At 40.9% G+C, this 20,911-nt stretch overlaps 1 protein-coding gene across 1 annotated transcript; it reads right to left on the reverse strand.

The window, feature by feature from the left end:
* Positions 1-4,831: 4,831 nt before the first annotated feature.
* On the reverse strand, positions 4,832-11,526 carry LOC100704494 (uncharacterized). The gene is made up of 3 exons (XM_003440068.5): positions 11,343-11,526; positions 10,883-10,933; positions 4,832-6,930 (listed from the first exon to the last, which is right to left on the reverse strand). Coding segments are annotated over exons 2-3 (1,614 nt in total). The 5' UTR covers positions 10,885-10,933; positions 11,343-11,526; the 3' UTR covers positions 4,832-5,318.
* Between the last annotated feature and the right edge of the window lie 9,385 nt (positions 11,527-20,911).

Genomic DNA, 20,911 nt, shown 5'->3' on the forward strand with positions numbered 1-20,911 from the left:
ACTCCCACTAGGTTTAAATCTGGGACTCAACACCATTTGACCTTAGAACTGAAGAAGCTTCTCGGATGAGAGGTGAAAAGTCTTCAAGCAACTTAAAGAAGTCCAGACGCTTTTCTTTACAAGCTCCTTTGACCACCACCAACAACAGCATCCAATACACATTCAACACAAGGCTCCAGCCTGTCTCTCTCAACCACCCAGATTAGGAGAGAACTGAGTAGGATTAAAGCCAAGAAGGCAGTGGGTCCAGATGGCATCAGCTCAAGGGTTATCAGGTCCTGTGCAGACCAACTGTGTGGGGTGATGGAGCGCATCTTCAACCTGAACCTGAGGTTGGGGAGAGTCCCACAGCTCTGGAAAACCTCCTGTGTTGTACCAGTGCCAAAGACTCCACATCCCAAGGACCTCAACAGCTACAGTTGGAGCGACTGGTCCTGGCTTAGCTTCGGTGCCTGGTGAGCTCATCACTGGGCCCACTTCAGTTTGCCTACCAGCCTGGCATTGGAGCGGATGATGCTGTCATTCACCTCCTGCATTGTTCCCTCTCTCACCTGGAGACCTCTGGGAGCACTGTGAGAATCATGCTCTTTGATTTCTCTAGGGGTCTGCAACCCTGGGCGACCCTGGCCCCTGGCGAACCCTGAGAGACCCGAGGCGGCCGCCGGTCCGAGTGTCAGGTGAACTGAACTTCAGGTAAGAAGTTATGACCTGCAGTCTATCTGAGTCAGATATAAACCAAGTTTAGGTGTAGTTTATTTTCGTTGTGCTGACTTTTTACCGTCAGTTACAATAACTCATACTGCGTGCTAGCTAGCATGACGGAGTTTACAGCTGGGTGGGTGCTATGATGTTACTGATAGTGAAGTTTATTTTATTCATAAGGTTAGTTAGTAGAGTTGCCAACCGTCCCGTAAAAAACGGAATCGTCCCGTTTTTCTTTCCCTTTTCACGTAAATGGCCTCCTTGACTCCGCGCTAGACAAGGAGGCCATTTACGTGAAAAGGGAAAGACCATCTCTGAATCGAGGAGGGGGCCTAAGGGTACATCTTTCGCCATCTTACAATGCTGTGATTGCAGCCATTCCCCAACTCTCTGTGAATGGTACTCATGGCCATTGATCAGTGTTCTTTGATCAGTGGGTTTTTGTCAGTGATTGTTGATCAATGGTCATGGGAATTTGCATAATTATGATTAAGGAACTGACCTCACAGCCCATTGTTCCTTCAGTGGGCTGGTTTCAGTCATTATGCAAATGTACTGTTTATAAGATTTGGGGAAACCTGCAGTCAGCTGAGACTGAAGAAGTCACTTGGATGAGTGACGAAACGTTTCTCCCACAAAACGCTACGTCCAGATGAACAGATTCAACTTTTGGAGAGCAACTGTGACATTCGCTAGTAGAACTGACACACAAAACAAAACAAAACGACTACACTACACACTAACTACACAAGATAACACACTAACTTGAAACTCCAAACATGATAAACATCACAAATCTCTCACGTATCAAAACTCTCTCTTTTTCGCTCACTCGCTCTCTCTTCCCAACAACCAAATACCACGTTGCCGTATCATTTTTTGATTGGTCGACATGGTACATTTTTCCACCAATAGGGAAGGAGTGTTTTTTCTTTTTTCACTCACAAGCAAAGGGTGTTTGCTAGCGCTCTCCATAAAAAACGCCGTTTTTACCGTTTCTTCCCGGAGTAAACGCCACTGTTTTATTCAGAACCCCCCCCAAAAAAAACATCGGTTTTACGTGACCTATCAACACAATTTAAAAACTGGTATATAGCTTGAAGTCCGCACGTTCGACCCAAGTTGAAATGGAGACTCTGGGTCCGTCGACCCCGGAGGGTTAATCAGAAAGCCTTAAGTTAGCTAGTTATGTATCGGGCTAATGTTTAAAGCTTTCACTTGAGTAAATTAACTCATACTACTGCTAAGTAATGTTAGCTAAGTTCACAGCATATTCCGTAATAGCGCTGCCATACTGCATCACACTCAGTGCATTTCAATCATTTCTCCAGCGAGTTTGATAGCTAGCAAAATAATAACCATAATTTTAAAAAATAGCATGTGTAACGTACGCGTACTGGAAAATTATTTACTAGGACTCACCTATCATGCTATTGGAGAACGCAAACTCCGCCATTGTTGTTTTCCATCAAACACTCATTAAAACAGGAACCTACAGGTATGTTAGCGCACTCATCCCCGACTGTCCGAGGGAGGGGCGGGGTCACATATTGAAACAGACGCAAGGCAGCCCAGGCGGGCAAATTTTGCTTTTGCGTCTCATTTTATTTCTCTATCTGATAAGAAAACAATTCAATCAGATAGCTATTTATTGTGAATGAAATACAGTTACATTTTCAAGCACTTTTAAGCACCACATCTGAAATTCAAGCACTTTTCAAACCTTGAAAAGACGACATTAGAATTCAAGCATTTTCAAGGATTTCAAGCACCCGTACGAACCCTGTGCTTTACAGCTCCACCCTGTGGAAGAACACAGCTATTACAAACAATAAGAAAACACTTTTCAGTCTCCATGACTGAGTGTTATTGATTATCTTTATCGGTGCTCTGAAATGTTCCTGCAAAGAAATCAAGAAGGTGTACTTGAAGTAGTGAAAGTCCTCAGAGCAGTCGGATGTCTCCTGTGACTGACGCTACATCTACACAAATCCGGATAAATTTGAAAACAGCATTTTCGTCTAAGCGCTCCACGTCCACACTGAAAACACTATGTTCCTGTACTGCACATGCGTGAAAAAAACGATTTGACCTGCGTCATTTCCGTCTGCCATTTCTGGCTCTTTGAAACGTTGTTGGAAAATGTAGTGGAAAAGTGACGAGTTTTATCTGAGCCATCTGGAGCATGTAAAAACTGATATTAATCTTTAGGGCTGTCAAAATTGAGTTTGAGAGCACAAACACGGGAGGTTCAACGATCCAGGCCCGACTACTCCGTGCCGCAGCGTTAAATAGGCAAGAGGGACACCGCCTGATTAGCAACAGGTGTAGTAATCACCGCAGACCAGGGCCAAGGCTGAGAGCCCACAATGAGCTCCACCCAGGCAAGCAGGAGAGAAAACAAAACAAACCTATGGCCAACATGAGCGACCGGGGAGGCACAGGGACTATGACACATTTCCCTCAAACTCTGAGCCTCATTAACAAACAAGTGGCTGAACCTCTGCTGCTCTCATTCTGTTTGACTCATTTTAATGTTCTCAGCATGAAGGTCACTGATGAGGAGGGAACACTTTTATTAAATGTGTCAACAAAAAGGATCCATCAATGTCTCCTCAGGCTCTGAAAAGACATTTTATTCGATTTTCTTCATTTTATGAGAACACAAAATTTTAACTTCACTTTTCATAAAAAGAGAGAGAAAAAAGAAAAATAATGAAATAAAAAAAAATAGTGGTCAAAATTACAACACATTTAACAACAAAGCACAAACTACAAATAATCACAAATATGAGTAAAAGCTTTCCCCAAACCTATATTCACTTATTAGCACATGTGCATGTCACTTAAATTTATACCAATTACATACCTTTAAAAAATATACACAAAGGTAATTTTAAGGATGTATTTATAATTTCACACCAGGTCATTTTTGTTGCTCTCACCACAGTTTCTGCATCTCTGAGAATTTAAACTTAAATGATTTTTAATTTTAAGTTTATGGGCTCAAAAAGTTCCTGTCAGCTCCTGTGTGTGGATGAGAGGAAGAGAAGAAGGGAGCCAAACGCAGGACTCACGGTGAGAGTTGATGGAGTTTATTATAGTGAGTGGGATGAGCAGAACATAACGTGGCTGACTGAAACGACTGGCAAACTGGCTGACTGACTGAACTGAAATGAACACAGACAACAGGAGATAATGTCATCTCAAAATTAATACCAATGCTCCAAACTTTTTATGAGAACAAACCATCATGTCTGACAAAGACTCAGTTCATGGACGTGTTCACTAACAATGTGTTTTCAATGTCCTGCCAGAACCTGCTGATGTGTTTGAACCTTCAGCTGAACTCTGAAAATCACACTGAGGCTTATAACAGAAACTTAAATCTCTCTAAGTAAAGATATTAAAATTTTATTTTTATTTTATTAAATTTAAAAAAGAATTACTTTTAATTTTGTTAAAAATTTCAAAATGAGTTTGAGGTTCTCAAAAATTAAGTTTGCATTCGTTCTGTCTTTTGCTGTGTTGCAGTTTTTAGAAAAATCATGAGTGAATGTGACCTCGGTCACAGAAAGCTAGTTACACTGGATCATCTCTGCACCAGTAAGACGAAAGACATAAAAAGATCCATCAAAGTCTCCTGAGGACGTGAAAAGAGATTCATTTTTACTTAGTTTACACCTAGAATGTTTGTAGTTCAGTCTGACTTCACTTAATAACAATAACTTTGGTCAGTACATGAAACACCATCCATCCATCCGCTTATCCTTTTCAGGGTCACGGGGGGTGCTGGAGCCTATCCCAGCTGTCATAGGGCAAGAGGCGGGGTACACCCTGGACAGGTCACCAGTCTGTCGCAGGGCCAACACACAGGGACAGACAACCATTCACACTCACATTCACACCTAGTGGCAATTTGGATTATTCAATTAACCTATCCCCACAAGCTGCATGTCTTTGGACGGTGGGAGGAAGCCGGAGTACCCGGAGAGAACCCACGCAAACTCCACACAGAAGGACCCCGGCCTGATGGTGGAATTGAACTCAGGACCTTCTTGCTGTGCGGCAACAGTGCTAACCACCGTGCTGCCAACACATGAAATGCATGAAATACATGAAACACTTGTTCACATAATCTGTTTATTGAACAACATGAAAAATTTAAAGCCTCTTAAAGAACAACATTTCTCATGGATTGGATTAGTCATTGATCACTGTTACAGAGTTTAGATTTGTAGTAAAAAGCTGCTGTAAAACATTGAAACAAAACATGTACATCAAGACAGAACATCAAGGTAAACTTCAAATCAGCTTTTTATGAGTGGACGTTCATCATACCTAAACACCTGTGACATTAGGAATACATCAGGCTACTGTGGATGTGGTTCTAAAAGACCTTGCTTTAAGAGATGCCAGAAAAATTGATTATATATTGATTCTAACTATTACAGTATATTTTATATAATAACATATTGAACTCTCACAATAACAAAAAGCAAAATGAAATATTTAATATGTGAAGTTAATCATCTTTACATTTCAATCCCACCTGTCAGCCTTATAATGAAACATTCTGGTTGTCTGCCTGCTCACAGTCTCCTTCTTCTCCTATATCATTTCTTAAAATGTTTAACAGCTTCTGGTATTTTAACAAACATGTAGTGCAGTAGTGATCTGGTTCCTTCACCCTCTCTGCTTTTTATCTCCTCCAGTTTCTGGGCCTTCACTTTGTCTCCTCTCTCCTTCATCTTGTCAATCAGGAAGTCCAAGTGGACAATAGTAGAAGCTGAATCAGCTTTCAGAGCGATCTCCTCCAGTCTGACAACATGTTTGTAGGACTCATCCAGGAACAGTGACTTCTCTGCTGTCAGCTGTTTCATTCCCCATTCAAGATTTTGCAACAGACTCAGCTTGTTCATACTTTCTGATTTATTCTTCTCATACTTCACTTTCATTTCTTTCTCAGTTTTCTGAACTCTCCGTGTCTTGGTCACATATCTCCACTTTTCCTTCACATGATCTGATGCAGGACACTTGCTGGTACAAACAGTGCAGCGGCCCCAACTCATAACCTCACAGTGTTCAGGTTTCCAGGCCATTGTGCATCCAGGATAGTGACAGTTCTCCTCACAGACTGTACAGCAGACAGCTCCTTGATAAAAAAACAACCACCACATCCCTCCATCAATGGGTTGTTTATCTTTGTAGACCTCATCAATTTCTACAGTGAAATTCTCATTCCTCTTCACCTCTTCTTCATGTTTCTGCAGAGCTTCTCGAATCTGTCTGATTTCTGTCTGTTTCAGTTCAGCCAGTTCGATTCTCTCTTTCAGGTTTTGGATGCAGGCTGTCAGTCTCATTCGTTCCTTCATGACTTCAGCTGTTTCCCTTGTGTTTTGAGGTTGAGTTCTTTCTATGAATCCTTTGAATTGCCTCATTCCCTTCTCTGTTACTTGCCATGCAAACTTCAAACCAAGCTCTTCTTCCTCTGTTCTCTCTTCATTCTGTCTGTTATTAAACAGGAAGTGAGCAGGCTGGTTTCTGTCATTTTTGGCACATTTAATTTTTGCAGTTTCAAGAGCCTGAAGAACATTTCTAGGTGTCACACCATCTGAGTGTGTGATGAGAGATACAATGTTTTTCTCAACGTTTTTTCCAAACAGTGACATCATTGCATCAAAGATGTACCTCAGCCGGTCACTCAGTCGATTATCACTCGCCTTCATCACCAGACCAATTGCATGAACTTCATGAACTCCATCCTCTGATCCAAACAACTGAAATAATCTTCGAATGACGATCTCATCTCGTTCAGTCCCTCTTGTGTCTCCAAATCCAGGAGTATCGATGATGGTCAGAGAGTAGGGCAGAGTTTTATCTTCAAAACCAAAGATCTCGTACACGATCACATCTGGTGTCTGACTTTCTGTCTGATTTTCATTCCTCTCCTCCTCTAATATCTGAAACCAGACTTCATCCTCCCACGTCACTCCTATGATGTAGTTAAACAGAGCGTTGATCAGAGTTGATTTTCCTGCTCCTGTTTCACCAACAAGTAAGATGGTTTTATTTTTCTTGTGCAGACTTTTTTCTCCAACGGTCATTCTGGTCAGAGTTCCAAACTCCTCTTTCTTTGGTTTCAGCTGGTAGACAGCAGGACATCCTGAATGGACCAGATTACTTCTTTCAATGATTTCCCTGTATTTATATAAGATTTTGGGGTTCCTAAAGGGCAAACAGAAAGATTTAGTTAGTACATCTTTATGGGACATTTACACTTTCAGTACACAATATTATCACCTCAGTAACCTTTCTGTTTAAAATGAAAACAGCACAGATAAAACAAATAATTGTAAGAATGTCCCTCTGCATGTGGAGAAGTGATTACTACCTTTCTTACAAAGATCATACAGTAATGTATTTTCAGATTTTCAGTCCTAAAAAATCAGTTTACAGATGTTAGACCATCAAATTATCAAAACAGTACAAAACTGACAGAGAAATATGGACACCAGGGTCCTATTACAGGAAGCGTGTTAAACAAATTATAGGTTAAAACTAAACTCTGAGATCAGCTACTCTGAGTTTCCTGTTCCAGAAAAGCTGATCAGAGTAAGGGTGCATTCAAATAGTCTATTTTTTCAAAGCAAGATTCCTAACTGAGAAAAGTGATATGGATGTATTTGTATAGTTTCCATAATAAGAGTTGTTCAAATTCTCATTTTGGAAATATGACCTATATTTATAATATATTGTGGAGCAACAGCACAGGTAGAACTGTTGAATTCAAGGCAGGCGAGTCCCAGTTATTTTAGGGGGTGGACTTCCACCCACTACACAGATGCAATCTGGGAGGTGAACCAAGTGCAGTGTGTCTTCATTGCTCCTGAACTTTGCCTGTATTTGATGTTAGTACTTGGCAAAAACTGCCATTGGCTGTCACACAGAGACGAGGTTTCATCTGTATGCCAAGGTGTAATGGTTTTTGACTTTGTTTGTAACACTCTCTAACAGCATCACCATCAACACAGGAGCACCACAGGGATGTGTCCTCTCGCCACTGCTCTACTCCCTCTACACTTCAGACTGTGTGGCCACCCACGGCTCCAATACCATTGTGAAGTTTGCTGACGACACAGTGGTGTTGGGTGCCATCTCCAACAACGATGAGGCGGCCTACATGGACGAAGTGAAGAATCTGACATCATGGTGCCAGGACAACCATCTCCAGCTGAACATTGGCAAGACCAAGGAGCTGGTGGTGGACTTCAGAAGGAGTCAGCACAGAGACTACAAGCCCATTATCATCAATGGAGCTCCAGTGGAGAGGGTGCAGTCCTTCAAGTATCTTGGTGTCCACATCTCCTCAGACCTGACATGGTCTGCCCACATTCAGGTCCAGACCAACAAGGCTAGGCAGCGCCTGTACCACCTATGACAACTGAGGAAGTTCAGGGTCTCTCCAGAGATCCTCAGGATTTTCTATACAGGCGCTGTGGAGAGCATCCTCACACAGAACATCAAATCGTGGTTTGGGAACAGCTGTGTTAAGGACCAAAAAGCTCTTCAGAGAGTGATCCATACAGCAGAACGCTGCTCTCCAGCCGCTTCAGGACATCTTCAGGACACCTACACCAGGAGATGCCGGACTAGAGCAGCACAGATACTCAAGGACCCGTCCCATCCTGGCAACAAACTGTTCCAACTTCTGCAGTCCGGTAGAAGGTTCCGCATCATCTGGGCAAGGACAGAGACTCAAGAGGAGCTTCTATCCCCAAGCCATCCGGGCCCTAAACCTAAAAAAATCTCTACCCTAAGGTTTCTCATCGGCATCATGCAGCTAGGCTTTTTTCAGACATGCAGTTTGTTACTGAGCTCGTCAATACAGAGAATATTAACTATGATTCAAGCTTTCCTAACTGTATTCCATGCCCAAGGCTTGCTGATTTTAAGCCATTGGCATATTTATTAGGAAACATTTTACTTAACTAGTACAGGAGCTAACATTTAATTCATGGCATTGGCTGATTAGTGACTGCTTCACTACAATATAAACTAATTGTGTCTGAAGTCTGTGGACTCCGTGTTTATGTTTAAGTTTATTGTTATTATGTGGTTTTGTTATTTTGGGTTGTTTTTTATGATTAACCCTAGTGTTTTGTGCCCTTTGTACTTCCTATGTTCTGTCTCCCCAGTCTGTGTTAAGTTTGCGTGTGTAGAGTTTAGTCCGTATTGTACCTCTGAGTTCTGTCCATGGATTTCCTGTTTTATTTTGAAGGTCCATGTCTTATGTGAGTGTTTCTAGTTTTGCTTCCCCTTGTCTCGTTAGCTGTGTCCCAAAACGTCGGCTGCATCCTCCGGAGGCCGCATTTGAAGGCCGATTAGGTCACAGCCAGGCGACGAAGGCTGTCCCAATTCGTCGACTCCTTCAAATGCGGCCGACAAATGCGTCCTTCATTTCCCCGAATTTGAAGGATGGGTCGGGTGTGTCCTTCGTGGCCCACCATATCCCAGAATTCATAGCGCGGTCCAGCCAAATTTCAGCTGCCAACAATGGCGGCCGCTACTAAGTTTTAAAATTAGTCTTATTAATCTTTCTGGGTCACAAAAAAAACTTTTAACATATTTTCAGGCGAGAAAGTAGCTGTGTAAACTTCAAATATCTGCTTGGTTTATCAAGACATCGCATATTTGCAAAAGTGCGCCGACGTTTTCGGAGATGTCTGTTACCCACCCGCTCGATAGCTAGCCGCTCTTTCGCTACTCAGGTTAAACATGATATATAAGTCACTCGGATAACTTAAAAATGTAATTGTTTGCCTATTTTTGCTGTTTTATTTGTTCCGGAGTAAATCGGTTTGGCTGAGATCAAAGTTATTAGATTATTAGATTAAATAAAACTTTATTAATCCATCGGGTGGGTTCCTCCGGGATTTTCACACAGCTGAATAAACGTCAAACAGAAAACTGATTAAACAGAAGTGTGAGACGGTAGAATTTACGCCAGTGTCCTGTTATATTTTAGATAGCAAGGAGCAGACGGCCAAGTTTATTAAACTCCACCGACACAGCGGTGACGCAAATCTGAAGGCTAGACCGTCCCATTTCACAGCCTTGCACTTCCGGCCTTCTCGGTCTTTGAAGGACCCGGCCCACGTAGACCGCGAAGGCCGGGTCCTCCGAAGGATGCAGCCGACGTTTTGGGACACAGCTGTTATTTCCAATTAATCCCAGCCGTGTCTCCCTCCTGTCTTCCCTGATTGCCCTGTGTGTATTTAAGCCCTGTGTTTTCTGGTGTGCGTTGCTGGTTTGTCTGTGTTCATTCCCAGCATCATCCTGCATCATTTTCTGTGTCTCCCTGCATCTCTGTTTCAGATTTGTTTTTGCTTAGTTTTCCCAGTTTAGGTTTTCTCTGTTCTGTTTTTGCCAACCTCGCCTTTGTTGTATGTTCACTCTCCATAAATAAAGCTCCCTCACCTCAGTAGTACTGCATCTTGGGTCCTTTAATAATTGGTTTGCCCAGCTAACCGTGACAAATTGTTGCACAGTAACTTTAGGATATCAGCACAAAGACAGTAAAACATGCAATAATATCTACAAATGCATTTACAAAACTGGCACATCAACACTTAAAACATAAATATTATTTTTAAGTGCTTACTGGTGTACTATAAACAACATTAAAATCCTGTCTATTTAAATTGTCTCACCAGTACACACAGACTTATTCACTGCAAATTAGTTTTAGTGAGAGTGGATTCATACTGGGCCAGATCTGGATTCTTCCTGGTTGTCTGATTATCCATGTACATAAATAATGATGCAAGTTTTGAACACTTTGTCACTTGAAGCTGTAGAGAACCCTTCTGCCCCACATCTATGGGGCTGATTACCATTTATAATGCCCACTCAGTGGATTAATAACCTTGAAGGGATAGAGTAGGATGACATATTAAAACATAAAACGAGCATTTTGGGTCACAAATTAACTGTACCTATGGTACAGTTAATTTGTACCTATGGTACAGTTAATTTGCTCATAGGGGGTCATATGATTGTTGGGTTTTTCTCTGTATCTATTATTGTATGATCTACTGTACAATATAAAGCGCCTTGACGCCACTGTTGTTGTGATTTGGTGCTATATAAATAAAATTGAATTGAACTGAATACTTACATGATGTGATGACTGAGCTCCAAGCAGTGAGGTGTCTTTGCAGTCTGGTCTCTGGAATAACAGAAAAACAGAGAGATTTTAATGGAAGATTCAACTCTGCTTCTGGGCACCAGTTTAGCTCACTGGTTGAACAGCTGCCCATATACCCTATGGCTAAAATGCAGCAGCACGAGTTTGAGTCTGACCTGTGTCTTCCTCTGCACTCTGTCCACGTCTTTCCTGTCTACTCTTCACTGACAAACTGTCAGTAAAATCATTAAGCCATAGAATAAATCACATTTGCTTCTAAACATCACAAAGAGATGCTTGTCCCTTACTAAATCTTCCTGTTCACACTGATTTAGTAACAGATTAAGACGATAAATAAAATCAGGTTATCCATTTCCAGTGAAACAGTTTTGTTTCTTTCAGCACTAAATTCTTCTTGATCTCCAGATTGCAACAGTTGAAGTGATCTTACCCGCGTTGTCTAAGGATGCTCTGTGATGCTGAGGAGGGTGAAAGAGCAGAGAGGAGGGAGAGAAAGAGTTTTATACACTCAGAGGAGGGGCCATAGGACCATGTGATTTCTTTGAAACCACAGACTTGGTAGGAACACTGAGCAGCTCTACTCCCCTCCCTTGTGTTTAACAGAAACAGGAGCTGGCATCGCTGTGTGTGCAAATGTGACGTGTGTCAGGGCTGATGTTCCTCTGGGTTGTTTTCCTCACATCTTTTTTCAGCCTCTGACTTTTTATCTTGGACCCTTTTACCTCAGTTAAAGCCTCTACATTACAAATTGATCAGCTAACAGCTGGGAAATATACTTCACCTTTACTGTGAACAGCTGTGAACAGAATGAATTACAAATGTTCAGTCTTAACTGGGGAATTTGTGTGTATTATTTGGTGATGCCGGTCATCCATATGAAGCAGTGACTCTTGTTTCTTCAAAATGAACAAGAAAAGAAAAGGCCTCATTTGCAAGTATACATGCACATAGCATTGGGTTTATTGAAGAGGTTAGGAAATGGTTTTGAGATCCCAGGTGCACCCATGAGTTGAGGTGGCTGTGAATTATTCTAATTTGCCACGGTTAAATTTGCTTGTCTTTGTCCTTTTCACACAACACCCTTGGAAATTGTTCTTGTGCTTCCAAACGATCTGGGAATGGTGCGGAGAACACTCCACCAGATGATGTTAAACCAAGGGATAGTATCGGTACTGCTGCTGCAGAAATTCAAGTAGGCAGTAGGGCCACAATTTCATCTATCTCATCAGCACATGTGAAGGCAGACACTGACAATTTCAGAAATACGAGTACGAAAAGAAGGAAATAATAATAATTAAAAAAATGCCATTTGTATGTTCAGTGTTTGATACTTCTTACCATAATATGTTGCTATAGAGATTTAAACCTGCTGTACTCATCAAAGGTACTCCCCTACAGCGGTTTTTATCATGTCTATCTAATAGACTCCAATTTGTTCATGTAAATGGAGAGTCCTCTTCACACACTAAGGTTAATTATGGAGTTCCACAGGGTTCAGTGCTAGGACCAGTTCTGTTTACATTATACATGCTTCCCTTAGGGCAGTGTCATCAGAAGGCATAGCATACATTTTCACTGCTATACAGATGCTATCCAACACCATCTATCCATGAAGCCAGATGCAAGACATAAAGTCGGGAAAAACCCTAATTTTCTGCTTCTAAATTCAGATAAAACTGAAGTTATTGTAGGTTCTTTACCTTACAATATAAAGGACCTTGGGGTGACTGTTTTTGTGATTTGGTGCTATACAAATAGAACTGAATGTAATTGAATATTTTACAGAAAGGTGAGAGTGCAAAGAAGAATAGTCACCTCTTTGAACAGAATATGTGACAAAGGGCAGCCCTGGTGGAGTCCAGCATCCACCAGGAACAAGTCCAACTTATTGAAGGAAGAACCACTTTTATTAAATCTTCATTTAATAAGAGATGCATGCAAGTCTTCTCAGGCTCTCTAAATACATGATTGCATTTTTTTTTTTCATTTAGTAAGAAAACCCAGTTTTCCCACTTAGTTTTAGTGTTATGTTGATTCAAATGTTGCAGCAAGAGTACTGCCAAAGGCTAGAAAGAAAAGATATTTTCCTCAGCTTTCAGACCCCCTTCTGTGGAAGAATCTCCCAGTTTGGATTCAGAAGACAGACACTATCTCTACTTTTACGATTAGGCCTAGGCTGCTGGGGGCCTGTTTTTCTTCACTCACCTCTTTTCTCTCACGCCTCATGTGCACTGGCAAGGCACAGACAGGGCACAGGGCCACACCAGAGGTGCAAAAGACCATGTGGGTTGTAATTTGCTGGGCACCCCTCAGGAATTGGAAGATCAAGGAGGAGTCCACCCCTGTCATATGTGTGTGTGTGTGTGTGTGTGTGTGTGTGTGTGTGTGTGTGTGTGTGTGTGCATATGTATAAATTCCCCGCTCGCCCCTGCCGGGGGTGTATTCTTCAAGCTCGGGTCCTCTACCAGAGGCCTGGGAGCTTGAGGGTCCTGCGCAGTATCTTAGCTGTTCCCAGGACTGCGCTCTTCTGGACAGAGATCTCCGATGTTGTTCCTGGGACCTGCTGGAGCCACTCGCCTAGCTTGGCAGTCACTGCACCTTGTGCTCCGATTGCCACTGGGACCACCGTTACCTTCACCCTCCACATTTTCTTGGGCGATTCTCTGAGCCCTTGGTATTTCTCAAGCTTCTCATGTTCCTTCTTCCTGATGTTTACTGTCATTCAGAACCGCTACATCTATCACTATGGCCGTCTTCTTCTGTTTGTCTTTACACAGCCTGCACCTGGGGTCTTGCCTGGTGTGATAGACCCCAGCTTCTATGAATCTTGTGCTCAGAACTTGTTCCTGTGCTGCCATGATTAGTGCCTCTGTGCTGTCTTTCATTCAGCCACTGGTAGGTTTTCTGGATATCAGCCATCTCCTCTATCTGCCGGTGGTACATACCGTGTAGGGCCCTGTCCCATATGGAAAAGAAATAGTAAAAACTTATAAAAGACTTACATAAGATGTGGCCTACTTCATATAGTGAATCATTTAAGGCTTATATGATTAACTTATGAAAGTGGCCACTTTCTCATTACTTTCATATATTGTTTTAGTAAGTATCCAAAACATACAAGTTTCATTTATATAATTTTTCAAGGGATCTTATATCTGTTTTCACTTTTGTATGCTTTTCATACAAGTTTCACAAGACAGATATAAACTTTATAAAATTTATATATATCTTTTCCATATGGGGTCTTTCCATGATGGTTCCTCGTCTTCCTCCTCTTTCTTGGGTTTCTGCTGCCTGAGGTATTCACTGAGCACACGGTCAGTTGGGGCCACCTTTTTGATGTATTCGTGGATGTTTGTTGTCTCATCCTGGACTGTGGTGCTGACACTTACCATTCCTTGGCCTCCTTCCTTCCGCTTAGCATACAGGCTCAGGGTGCTGAGGATGGTGAAACCCTCCATGCATGGTCAGGAGCTTCCTTGTCTTGATTTCAGTGGCTTCTATCTCCTCCTTTGGTCAGCTTATTACCCCAGCAGGGTACCTGATCACGGGCAGGGCAAAGGTGTTGATAGCCCGGATCTTGTTCTTACCGTTCAGCTGACTCTTCAGGACTCGCCTGACCCTCTGCAGGTACTTAGTGGTTGCAGCTTTCCAATCGGCCTCTTGATGGTTCCCATTCGCCTGTGGGATCCCCAGGTACTTGTAACTGTCCTCTATGTCTGCAATGTTGCCTTCTGGTAGTTCAATCCCCTCAGTTTCAACTACCTTCCCTCTCTTTGTTATCATCCGACTACATTTCTTCAGTCCGAACGACATTCCGAGGTCATTGCTGTATATCCTGGTGGTGTGGATCAGTGAATCGATGTCTCGTTCACTCTTGGCATACAGCTTGATGTCATCCAATTACAGGAGGTGGCTGACAACTGCTCCGTTCCGTAGTCGGTATCCGTAGCCAGTCTTGTCAATGATCTCACTGAGTGGCTTCAGGCCTATGCAGAACAGTCGTGGGGACAGAGTATCTCCTTGGTAGATCCCGCACTTGATGGCAACTTGTGCTGTGGGCTTGAAGTTCGCCTCTAGTGTTGTACGCCACATCCCCATTGAGTTCCTGATGAAGGCTCTTAGGGTCCTGTTGATCTTGTACAGTTCTAGGCATTCCAGGATCCAGCTGTGGGGCATTGAGTCATAGGCCTTCTTGTAATCAATCCAGGCAGAGCACAGGTTGGACAGCCTGGTCTTGCAGTCTCAGCTGATTGCTCGGTCTACCAGTAGCTGGTGTTTTGCACCTCTGGTATTCTTGCCAATCCCTTTCTGTGCCCCACTCATGTATTGAACCATGTGCCTGTTCATCTTAGCCGCTAAAAGTGCAGCCTTACCTAATGTCCATCCTACTGTTACTCATTTTATATTAAGATTTGAAAATCTAGTTGGTATTGGTATGGCGAGTAGCCTTCAGTAATACTAATAAATCACACAGCAATAGTACATTCATGTAGTCTTAAAAAGCATGATAATATATTAAGTAATCCAAAGCACAACAATGGGATTGGTCACTTGCAATGTTGAACTTGGAACAACATTTATTATGATGATGTGGGAACAACACCGACACGAGGATATCAGATCGTGCCCTCGAGGACCGGTGTCCTGCAACTTTTCCATTTGTCCAACACACCTGTATAAAATTATTAGGTCATTAGCAAGAGTATAGAACTTGACTGCATGCTGAAATGGCAACTCTTAACCCTACTCAAGTAAATTTAAGTAAATGTAAGTGTTTGGAAAAATGTACTTCTAAAAGTACTTTTATTGCACCATGTTCATTCACTCATGAGCTGCTGTAACATGATTCAAATGGCTGAATTGCCACCTCAGCATGCAGTCAAGTTCTATAGAGTCTTGCCAATGACCTACTAATTATATTCATGTTTGTTGCAACAGGGTAACATGGAAAAGTTGAAGGACACCGGCCCTCAAGGACCGGAGTTTGAGACCCCTGCTCTAGGCATATGCAACAAATTCATGTTCTTTCTCTTTGAAGTACATGTGCTGAGGAGCTGCCATGCTATCCAAAGTGGCATCCTATCACTTTTCCATAAAGTTATTTAAATTGTTGACTGTGTCTATAAGGAGAGGAGGGGGCTGAGTCAGACTGATTGAGGTCGGTTGGTTAGGAAGTCTTTGATCCACGAGCAGGTGGCAGGAAGGACAGGCCTTTGTATTTAATTGTTTAACTTTGGCTCTAAAAAAGTACCTTTGTTCTAAAGACGAATCACATGAACACATTGTGTTCACATTGTGTGTTTTATGTTTTATTTGGGAATAGAATAGTGTGTATGTGTGAGTTTGGTGATGGAATGAATTATGAATTTTTTATGAATTATTATGTCTATTTTTTTTATGTTTTATGGACAACAGATGGAAATTAGCCCTTGGCTATAATCTGGTATATTTACATTCATGTAATTTTTTTTACATGTATGTTCATTAACATGCACTGTCCTAAATAATAAAAAAAAAAATTGCAGAGGGCCACCGAGGTTATCACGTTTAATTTAGTCAAAAACCAGAAGATCTTACCCGCTGGTTTCAATTAAACTATTCTGCAGATCTTTGGGCCCCAGATGAAAGCAGGGGAATAAGTTTGTTAGAAGCACTCCATGTCTCATAAGGTAGACACCAAAACACCCACCATGGCATATGTAAAAATAGACAAAAAAACAAAAAAGAAATAGAAATGTATGATTTAGGAAGCTGTGTTAAATTCATATATTACTTTTCCCATGCTGCACATGCATAGATTAACATTATAAATACGCCACAGCTCTGAGGTCGAATTAAAGAAGGTGTGTGTGTGTTTTATTTTGTATTTTCCTTTTAGAAGGCAACTTTCTTTAAAGGAAATCCTGCAGGAAGGCCTTTAGCTTTGTCTGTGAAACTAAGACCTAAACATCAGATTCACTTTGGTCTCACTTTCCATTATCTGCATTGCTCATGGTTTAACTCTCTGTATTTTCATAAGTTGAGTTTTATGTCTACATGTCAAAGTGTTTTTTATTGCTTGTTTGTAGCATTACGCATGAGTTTCCACCCTTCAAAATAAATGAAAAAACTGTAATAACACCTCTTTTTTCTTATTTTAATTGTCCTTAAATCATTTGTAGCCCACAGTAATTCTGGAAATGAAAGAGATGGGGCATCAAATGGAAACTGTCATGCTAAAAACAAGCAAAGAAAAAATAAACACTTTAACATCTAGGCATAAAATTCATCTTATAAAAATACTGAGTGTTAAATCATGAGCAATGCAGATAATGGAAAGTGTGACCACATTGAATCTGATATTTAGGACAATGGTCTTTTTTTTTTTTTTTTTTTTTACAATGCTACAGGCCTTCCTGCAGGATTTCCTTTAAGGAAAGTTGCCATTCTAGAAGGAAAGTACACAATAAAACACACACACCTTCTTTATTCTTTAACCCTTTCATGCATAGTGGTCACTACGTGGACAGCTATTCAAAGGCTGTTTTTTTGTATTTGTGTCAGTGTTGATGGCATACTTGCACATAAACCACTACACTGGACACTGATGTGTCACTCCATACCCTGCCATGTTTAAAAAAATGAAAAAGTACATGTTTAAAAAAATGAAGTTCAAAATCCACATATAAGTTCAACAATCTTTTTCTCATGCCTGAAGATGAATAAAAATACTTAAGAAAAATACACTGATTGAGGCTGTCATAATTCATGCATGAAAGGGTTAAATCGACCACAGACTTTTATAATGTTATACTGCGCATGTGCAGCATGGGAAAATATACTTGTGCTTCTAACAAACTTATTCCCCTGCTTTCATCTGGGGCCCAAAGATCTGCAGAATAGTTTAATTGAAACCAGCGGGTAAGATCTTCTGGTTTTTGACTAAATTAAACGTGATAACCTCGGTGGCCCTCTGCGATGTGCGCATGTGATTTGTCTTTAGAACAAAGGTACTGTTTTAGAAAACAAAGTTAAACAATTAAATACAAAGGCCTGTCCTTCCTTCCTCCTGCTCGTGGATCAAAAAATTCCAAACCCTAACCAACCGACCTCAATCAGTCTGACTCAGCCCCCTCCTCTCCTTATAGACACAGTCAACAATTTAAATAACTTTACAGGAAAGTTGATAAGGTGCCACTTTGGATAGCATGGCAGCTCCTCAGCACATGTACTTCAAAGAGAAAGAACATGAATTTGTTGCATATGCCTAGGGCTGATACACTGTCCTGAAACTTTCCCACACCGTAGTGCCAAATAGGATGTGTTTGAGACAGGAGTGCATGACCACCCCCAACAATCATCCTGACCTGCTACATTTCCCACGGTTTCGTTCCAAACCTTATAACACAATAGAGCCCCCCAATGGGGGGTGGTCGGAGGGGTGGGAAAAGTACATAATACCTACTACTAAATATTTTACTAATTTCATATCATTTTTAATAGAGACAAAACTATAGAAATTATTTTTGATTTTAAGGGTAAATGAGCACATGACCCAGAACAGGTAAGTTTATTTAGGTACTTGGGATGTATATGGATACTTTTTTTTTTAAAGGAAAGAACATGTTGATTTTTTTTTATGTGAAAATTTTGTTACAATTTCTTTGCTGGCTCAGGTTGTTTAAGATAAGATAAGATAAGATAAGATAAGATAAGATAAGATAAGATAAGATAAACCTTTATTAGTCCCACACCTGGGACATTTTTGGTAGAAAGTACAAGAGCAGTAAAAAAAAAATAAAGAGAAAAACAACAGAATAGAATCAGATAAACAGAATAACATACTATACAAAATAGAAAGAATACTATATACAATAGAATGAGCACTATACAAACAGAATAAAAATAAAATACTTTGTTAAATACAAAATATGCACATGTGTGTTTGGAGTGAGCTGTGAGGTTATATATAATTTTTTTTATAATATCACACTGGAAAGTTTGATTAGATATGAGTTGGCTGCCTTGTTTGGCAATCAAAGTTTGAGAAATCGCTAAAATCTGCCATGAAAATCATAAAAACAAAGAGTAACTGTCTTTCCAATCAAAATATGAAAAACTATGATTCATCAGGCTTATCAAATTGTTAATGTTCCATCCTGTATCAAAGTACGAGTTATTACCCTCAGGGAAAGTCTACAGAGCAAGCAGCTGTGAAATAAACTGCTGTAAGCTCTTATTGGTGTGCTCAGTGTTATTATGTGTGCGTTACATCTGCATGTTGAGGTGTAGGAAAGGGTGTGGAGAGGAAACACAGTTACAAAGAAACAAATATTATTTGATATTTCTGACCCCTTTAACCGCCACCTTCACCTGAAACAGTATCTATGTGATATAAAGTGATACCAAGAAGGCAGAGATGAATGAGATGAATGAGATGAATGAGATATCACCATTTTCATATGCCTGCAGCTGTCATGTTGAAAGTGAAACAGAAATATATCCAGGCAGAGGAGGGACCATAACACTACTGAACAACATGATTTCCTTGAAATGGCAGAGTTAACAGAAACTCTGACTTCCTGCCTCCGCTCCAAACAGGTTTGCTCCATTTAGCTAACATGTCCTTTGCATTAGGATTTTTATAGGTGATGTTTGTTCAGAATTTCAAGGTGGATGGCATTTCAGCAGTAAAAACTCCACATGTCACAAAAAATGCTTAAATTATTCCACACCACAAGTTATTAATAAACACACTCCTCCCATTTAGCCTTATTGGAGGTTGCGGTCTGGCCTGCTTGATGTATGGAACGAGTCTGTGGCTGAACACTGCATTCTGAGACTGTGTCTGAGAGCCAGGTCTTGGTGAAAATTAGGGTTCAGCACGCTCTTATTTCGCACTGTGTTGTAATCCTGACTCTTAGCTCATCCTGTTTGTTTTCTAGAAACTGTATGTTGGCTAGCAAGAGGCTGGGTAGTGATGGTCAGTTAGCACAACCTTTTAGCCTTCCTGGGGGCCAGAGGGCAGTTGTGGGAGCGAACCAAAAACTTTAGGTCTGGTGGCATAAAGCCAGGAATTCAAAAGATTGTGTGAGTTGGTGGTGTCCAACAGTACCTGTCTGTTGTATCATTGCAACACATGGCATTTGCACACTGCAGAAAATGCAGTAAACAAAAGAAATAAAGAATAAAGCCAGTATTCAAGAGTGGAACAGAGAAACACTTCTGCCTCTGGGAGGTACCACAATAGCTATTAAGTCTAATAATTAATTAAATAATTTAATTAAATAATTATATGTCATGTGGAGGCTATCAGTTTCAAACTAGCAATCATCCTGCTTTAACCAGGTTTTTGTAAATCAATCTGTTCATCATTTATTAATTAATTTACTAACAGGAACTTTAAAAAAATCTCTCTCTTCAATGTCTGAAGCATTTGTTCATTATTTTTGATTTGTTTTTGGTGGTCTGGTATGTTGCTCCTCACTGTCACCCAGGCAGTCTGGTTTCCCAGCTGTTCAGGACAATCAGCCAGAAGAGAGATGGCCTTACCTGAGGTACCTCCACACTGAATACAGGGGCCTGGGAAGCTGCAATATGACCTAGGATGCAATTGATAGTCATTGAGCCTCCACTCAAAGATAAAAATGGGCTAAACGTGTTACAAATATCGTTATTACTAAAGAAAGCAGAGGAGTAACGAAAAATTTGACACACTGAGCAAAAAAGCACAGGAGGGGCAGGTGGAAGACGATGTGAGTGAAGTCCCCCCCCCCAAATTCTTCATACCCAACAAAAGTGGATTTGCTGGTTTGCAAAAATTGTCATTTGTGCTGTTTCTGTTTTAAAGATATTAATGAACATGTAAATGTCAAAAGGTCAAACAGGCCCCCCACATTAACCAAATTTAAAAAAAATTGATGTCAAACATCTGCAAAAATTTTCATTTGTGCCGTTATCATTTTAAAAATATTAATAAAAGTTTCTAGAGGTCATCCGAGGTCAACCTCGGGTAAT

This window comes from Oreochromis niloticus, linkage group LG7, assembly GCF_001858045.2.
Source record: "Oreochromis niloticus isolate F11D_XX linkage group LG7, O_niloticus_UMD_NMBU, whole genome shotgun sequence".
NCBI lineage: Eukaryota > Metazoa > Chordata > Actinopteri > Cichliformes > Cichlidae > Oreochromis > Oreochromis niloticus.